The 7,584-nt window shown below is 39.1% G+C and overlaps 1 protein-coding gene and 1 pseudogene across 1 annotated transcript in view; one reads left to right on the top strand and one right to left on the bottom strand.

Annotated features, from left to right (window-relative positions):
- The window catches only part of Crem (cAMP responsive element modulator), a 74,382-nt gene extending 69,843 nt beyond the window's left edge, over nt 1-4,539 (top strand). Inside the window, exons 8-9 of the mRNA XM_017798378.2 lie at nt 1,331-1,366; nt 4,379-4,539. Of these exons, the coding sequence (XP_017653867.1) occupies nt 1,331-1,366; nt 4,379-4,539 (197 nt within the window). The remainder of the gene's footprint in view (nt 1-1,330; nt 1,367-4,378) is intronic.
- A 1,522-nt stretch (nt 4,540-6,061) lies between these two features.
- Nucleotides 6,062-7,584, bottom strand: part of LOC103734789 — a 4,043-nt pseudogene continuing 2,520 nt past the window's right edge.

Here is a 7,584-nt window from a genome sequence, read left to right as displayed (position 1 = left end):
TATATATGATTTTAATTTTTACTTGTCAACTATACCCCAATAAAGCTGAAAATAGTACTTTAAGGTTATTTGTGTGTGCGCACGCATGTAGAGGTCAGAAGACAATTTCCAGGAATCAGTTCTCTCCTTCCATCCTGGGTTCTGGGGATCAAACTCAGGTGGTCAGGCTTTTGTGGCAAGTGCTTTGTACCTGCTGAGCTATTTTGCTGACTTTAAAGCTGAAAAAATTTAATGACTTCATTCTGTGGTCATCTGTGTGTTCTAATACTTTTAACAAATTGGAAAATGTTCAGTGCTTAAGTAGTTATTTTTGTTTTTACTTTTATGAAAACTAGGATTTAGGGAAATTTTCCAACAGTGTGGGACACAAGGCACTAGAGACCTAATGTGGGAATTAGGAGCACTACTGTGATGTTTAAGTGGAGAGAGAAGAGAGATAAAAGTGAGAAGTTTCAGTAGCTTATTGGAGTCTGGGCAAGCCACTTCCCCTCAACTTAGTAGGACTGATGAGTTATCCCTATCGCTTACTGAGGTGTCCTTAACATTAGTGATACAAAGTGAAAAGGCATACGAAGGAAGGTAGGAACTTTGGTGAGTGTTTTGGCTTATGTCTGTAATCCTAGTGCTCTGGAGGCTCAGGCAGGAGGACTGAATTCAAGCTCCTGTCCCCAAACACCAAAACAAACCAACAACATCTCTTTTATTCAGTAAATGTGCTTGGTACTATAACACCTCAGTAAATAAATAATTGAATAAAATGACAAGAATTTGTGGGTGTTGACAAATAGTTTCTCTTTGGAAGCTACCAAGCAGGTGTTTGGAGTTATTATTTATTTTATTTTCTCTGTCTCTGAATTGTTTTTTTTTTCTTTTCTTCTTCACCTTCTTACTAGCCTGACAAGAGTGTATTATTTAATTCGCCATTCTCCACCTTCTGATTTCTATTTTAAATGATTATGCACATGGAAAAGGACATGGGCATTTATATTATCTTTTAACAAATTATTCTCTGAGGGGATATAGCATTGTAAATTTAAAAGTTTTGAGGCATATTTTTTAAAGGAAATGAGGAATAGTAGCCATACATTTTGCTTCCTCAGACTTGTTAGAAACTTGGGAGGAAATTGTTTATGGAGTTATAAGCCTTTTAAGCATATATAGTATAAGCATAATTTAAAACATTGTCTTTTAGAAGTTTAAGGGAGGGAATTGGAAGGGAACTAATATTTGTTGAGTGTTTCCTGTGTTCCAGGCACTGTGCAGACACTTTGACATGTATTACAGGGTTTATTGTGAGTATGAAATGAGATAATGTATCCCCATTTTACAGATGAGGAAACTGAACTTGCCCCAAGTCACATGGCTGGTAAGTGGCAGACCTGGACTAGAACCCAGACTCCAAATCCCTTGCTTTATCTGCTGTACAGTGTTTAAAATTTGACCAGAGAGGTATGATGTTAATGACTAGGACTGATGATTATAGGAATATTTAATTTCAGAAGTTAAGATGGTTAGAAACACATTATCATAGCCCTCTAAAATGCCATATTAGATGTATCTAAAAGTGTATCTAGGGAGAATTATGCCTTTTGTCAAGAAAAACCAGTTTGGATGAGCACGTGGCATCTCACAGGGCTTTCCAGTGATGTGTCCATAATTAAGACTGGGTGCCTGTGTCTGTGCAAAACCCTAGAAGTTTAAAGTTTACTTGGTAGTGTATACATAAATTCATTTAGCACTCTCATGCCAAAGACATGCTAGATTCTAGAGCATACCCAAGTAAAAAGACACGGTTTCTTTCTGGATGTTTTTGCTTGCCTGAGAATAAAATTAGGGTATGCCATTACTGCATAAATAAATTTTTTTTTAAATCTTCAGTCATGATTTTTTACCTTCCACCCATGACTCACATTTTTTCAGAAAATAAGGAGTTGGAGGGAGAAAGGGAAGGGTGGGAATAATGTGAAACTATAGTATTCATGTATGAAATTCTCAAAAAACCTTAAAGTACAAAAAAATAAAATTCTAAAGTCAGGTATGGTGGCATGTGCCTGTAACCCTAGCACTCAGGAGACTGAGGCAAGAGGATTGCAAATTTGAAGCCAGTCTGAGTTATATAGCAAGATCTTATCTAAAAAATCCTTGCAAAAATAATTTGGATACTTTTAATAACTAGATGGGCTAGGAATTGGGCTTTATAAATAATACAGGAAAAATGTCACGAGAGAGTATAGGGTGGTTCTTTGAACGGTGGTCTTTGAAATCATCACTGAATTCATAATGTTGAAAATGAAGCAAAGATAAACACATTAGCATAACTTGTTTTAAAAACTACTGTTTTGACATTAGATTTCCTCAAAAGATGTTCTTTGTCCATCTTTTTAATGCACTTTACTCAAGATTATGTTTGAGCATATGGAATTTATACATTGTCCATTAGTAGTATGCCATCATATAGATTCTTTGGGTGATCACAGAAATTTATTCTTTTAATTTACACTAATTCCTACTTCTTGCTTGAGCTGGTAAGTTGTAATCTTTGTTTTCTGTTGAAGCAAGTAAAATGAACATGTATCTAGAACATAACAACAAAGCCAAGTTTTTCTTACGTCTCAGAATTAGTATATCCAGATCTCATCCCCTTCAAAGTTAAAATTAAGCCATTGCTCAACTTGTTTTAAGAATGCTTCATTTGGAGCTGCCATTGTCCTTCATGCTGCCAAATTTGGTCCATTAAGGGTGGCTGTGGCTTCTGCAAACAGGCAAAAGTTGCTTGATAGAATTTCTGGTATCAAAAAAATAAAAGGATGTTCTTAAACCAGCTTTTGTATATCATGCTCTCACTTTATATTACAGAAAATAGCAAATGTATACAAAAAATGCAAAGTACAATGAAGCTCTGTATTCACTCCTTTCCATCCTTCCTTCCTTTCCCTCTTCCCTCCCTTCTACCCCCCTCCAACCTTCTCTATCTTGCTCTTTAGAGAAGTATTTAGTACACTGTAAAGAGCTCCAAGGGTATGGCAATAACAGAAGCACTTGCCCCCAGTATACATTTCTGTTACTGTTTTTGCACTTGTTTGTGAGCAGTGTTTCAAAAGAACAATTCTGGAGCCAGATCTACATCCAGGCTGCTGGCAAATGTGGACGTAGTGACATGTAAACTTCACATTGGTCACTGGTTACTGTGCTAATTTTAGAAAGCCCATGTGGACTCCGGCTGTGGCATTGTTTTAGCCTTTATTATCCCATAACTTTCTTCTTTGGATGTGGGTAAAAAAGTGGGGAGTCCTATGTCTGCTCTGTGTTCCAACTGTTATCTTCTCATCTTCTCTTGACAGTATGAGCGACAGAATAAGAAAAACCCTAGTAAAACATAGAACATTTAGTTAAAAGAAGAGAAAAGCTCTAGTGAGCTTGTAAGTTGTTTTCTTTTTAAATATTTCAGATTTACCAATTTTTCTACAACATATGAGATGTCTATGTCTGCAATGCTTGGAATAGTCACAAAAATAAATTTAAGACTTTCCCCAAGAAGCCAGTTTTAAGAACTTAGTTGTTTTTTTTTTTTCCCTGTTATTTTTAACAGAGATTGCAGTGAGCTAGGTTTGTTCCCTTGTCTTAATCATCTCTTTTTGTAATGGAAAAACTTTGAATATCTGTTTCTGTTTCAGGCATAGGTATAGGAAAATTTCAGCTGAAACAGCCAGAGGGTGGCCAGGTCCTACTTAACAGTCTGCATGGTGGTGTGCCAGAGTGATCTCTCACTGGCTTGCTAGAGCCAATTGCTTAACTTTCAGGATCTCTGTGGGCTGATTGTTAAAAATTAATATATCTATTAACACATTTAAATAGATTACAGTAAAAGCAGCAACAGTGCTCTAGCACATCATTTCTAATGTTCTTCTCTGTGATCTTCAAGTTGTCTGTATAGTGTGTGTCTTTTCAACTTCATACTCAGTGCAGTCACACCGGTGTTTTTGAATTAACCATGGTGAAAGTGTTTCCGTTGTAGGACTCATCAGACTACAGACTAGGGCTCCCCACTACTGCCCCGATATTACCAACAAACCACTGATTTAAGCTAAATAGCTAAAAATCCTAGCTACTTTAGCCCTTGGTGACAATGTGATAAAAAAATTTCTAAGACAGATTTCTAAAATGTCAAGAACAGGCTAAAATATGCATATCTTTGTTCCAAATGCTGAATAAAACCTTTGATATTTTTAAGACACCTATAGTGCTAAGAACAACCATTTTCACCTTTATAAAATGCTCTCTACTGACGTGAAAAGTATGTTGTTTCTAGGTTAAATTTATGTAGAATATTAGCAAATGAATTGTTTCTATAAGCTTGTAACACGTTATTTCATTGCAGCTGCCACAGGTGACATGCCAACTTACCAGATCCGGGCTCCTACTACGGCTTTGCCACAGGGTGTGGTGATGGCTGCATCACCAGGAAGTCTGCACAGTCCCCAGCAACTAGCTGAAGAAGCAACTCGTAAGCGGGAGCTGAGGCTGATGAAAAACAGGTAAGGTGTTTTTTAGCACTATGGGATACGCAATTTACTATGGTGGGAGGGGCTTTTTAAACAATACTTTTCCTCAGCCATTTCTCTTAAGCCTTCATTTGTGTGCTTATGATCTTCATATGGTAATTAGTCTTCTAGTGAGTTCCTGGCCAGTACTGTTTCATTAGCAGGAGATGTGTTCGTATATGTTGTAAGCATAATCAAAGATATGTTAGTATTTTTAAACAATGATATTATCAGATACTTTATTATGAAAAAAGTTTGTTTTATATATTGTTTTGTGAAATAGTATCATGGTAAGTATAATTTTTTAGGTTTTTAAAAAAATGGTGCTGTGGGTGGAACCTAGGACTTAGGATATGCTACGTAGGCATTGAGCTGCATTTCCAACCTTGATTTAAAAAAAATTTAATTGAAGTTTTGAGAATTTCATATAGTGTATTTTGATCATAACCTCCCTCCCCCATCTCCTCTGAGATCCATCTCCAGCTCCCTATCCCTTCATACTTTGTGCCTTCCTTTATTTTAAAATCTCGTGAACAGCCGGGAGTGGTGGTGCATGCCTTTAATTCTAGCAATTGGGAGGCAGAGGCAGGTGGATCTCTGTGAGTTGGAGGCCAGCCTGGTCAGCTGGGGTGACAGGGAGACCCTGCCTCAAAAAGACCAAAAAAAAGCTCAAAAGCTCATCCAGTTCAATTTGTGTTCCCCAAATACTCTTGAGTGTGGTTCCAACTCTGGAGTGTGGTAAACCTCCCTGGGGTTACACCCTGAGCTGACTCAGCAGTTAAGAGCACTGACTGTTCTTGCAGAGGACCCAGGTTTGAATTCCAGCACCCATACGGTGGCTAACAACGGTCTGTAACTACAATTCTAAGAGATCCAATACCCTCTTTTGACCTCTGTGGGCACTGCACTACACAGGTGCACTTACATACATGCAGGCAATACACTCATACACATAAAATAAAAATAAGTAAAATAAAAAATATCATTTTGGGGGGTACTGGAGAGATAGCTCAGTGCTTAGGAACACTGGCTGCTCTTTCAGGGAATCTAGGTTTGGTTCCCAGCACCCACATTGTGACTAGTAACTTTTCCTCACTCCAGTTCCAGGGAATCTGGTGCCCTCCTCTGGCCTCCTTGGACAGCAGGCACACATGTGATAACACTTACATATATGTAGGCAAAACCCTCATACATATAAAATAAAATTTTTTTATTTTTAATTTTTTTTATGTGTATATGTATTGCCCTCATGTAGGTAAGTGCACCCATTTTGTTCAGTGCCCACGGAGGACAGAAGAGGCTGTTAAATCCCCTGGACATGCAGTTATGGACAGTTGTTAGCTGCCATGTGGGTGCTGTGATTTGAAACCTAGGTCTTCTGCAAGAACAGCCAGTGTTCTTAACCTCTGAGCCATCTCTCCAGCCCCCCAAAGAAAATTTTTTTAAGTCTTGTTCAACTTCCAACACATTTTTACTGACTATACCTATTACTATCAAATCTGTCTTCTGTTCATGTCATTTCACATTGTTTTCAATAATTCAGAATGACAAGAACGAGGACTCCTAAGATCTTTAATGATCAGCATTAAGGGAGAAATGGTGGAGAAACTTGCAGCTAGAACTTTTTTAACATGTCTCAACCAAAGATGAGCATCTACAAAAGAAATGTTAAAAATAGTGTACACACAATCCAGAACATAAAAGGTGACAAAGGTGACAACCAGTATCAGGATGATGTGGGTAGCTCTGGTCTCAGGGTGGCCTCTGTGGTCCTGGATGGAGGTATGGATATGCTGCAGTCTCTGCTGGTGTCTGTGGAGGAGAATCACCATGGAAACACTGGTCCAGACTATGAGGTCAATCATGGGAAAACCACAAGAAGATCATGCTCATATTGAATGTACTAGTGGGACAGACCCATTTGCTTTTAGAGTCAGTGACATTGAGTGTGTTCTGAGGATCAGTGACCTTCATGGGAATATAAATATTATTTAAGAGACTGAACAGCCAGCAACCACAACAGGAATAACCAACAGTGCCCTGGGCACTTCCCCTGAGCATTACCCTACCCCAATTCCCAGGAACAAGAGTGAGGAACTGATAGATGCTCAGCACACACATAGAGCATAAGTTTGTGCTTTGAGCCACCAGGCGAACATAGTACTCAAGTTTACATTTCACATTGGACATGGGCCTTCTTAGACCAAAAACCACCATTTTGTTTGGAAACCAAGTGGTGAAGAGAATCAAGAAGTTGGCCAGAGTCATGTTGGTGAGAATCACCTGTATGGATCTCAGTTGAGAGCCAACCAAGATTGGAGAGAAATTAAGAATGAACAAGGTGAGGTTGGCCACAGCCCCAATCCCTGTTAAGGGTCTGTAAAATTCCCTAAATTGACCACTCGGACACTGAGTCTCAGTAAAAAGGAGTGCTTTATTGGAACTAACCAGTTGGGGACACAGACAGTCTCAGGAGCTGTGCTGCGACCCTGAACAGTGAAAATGCAGAGCTTTTAAGCAGAAAAAACACAAAAACCACAAAGCAGAGGCTGTCCATAGAAGCTATACACAGAATAACCAGGAAAGGATTGGAACAATCTAAGGCTGATTTCCAGAGACTTTACCTATATAGTCATTGGGGCAGAATGCTGTTTCTCTTCTGCCCTGGATTATTTCCATAGAGACCATACACAGATGTGTCAAGTATACTGTCATTGGCTAGCCCACCTGGGGCAGAGTGTTCTATCTCTTCTGCCCCAGACCATTTCCATAGAAATCATAAACAGATACCAGGAAAGGGTTTGAACAATGAAGGGGATTTCCAGAGTCAGGTGGAGACCTGACTTTTCAGCTTTTTCTCAGAGGCCAGGGAGGCGGGTCTGAGGGGCACTCTCTTTCAGTAAATCCTGTAAACTAGCTGCTGTAACTCCAGGTCTGAGGGAGCTAATACCCTCTTCTGGCCTCCGCCCTCACAAGTTCACTGGTACATGTGGATGGGAGCGTTCTCTCTCTCTATCTCTCTCTCTCTCTCTCTCTCTCTCTC

The sequence above is a fragment of the Nannospalax galili genome, unplaced genomic scaffold (assembly GCF_000622305.1).
Source record: "Nannospalax galili isolate Female #2095 unplaced genomic scaffold, S.galili_v1.0 scaffold1937, whole genome shotgun sequence".
NCBI classification, from domain to species: Eukaryota; Metazoa; Chordata; class Mammalia; order Rodentia; family Spalacidae; genus Nannospalax; species Nannospalax galili.
Note: the sequence above shows the minus strand (reverse complement) of the source record. Positions and strands in the feature narration are given on the sequence as shown.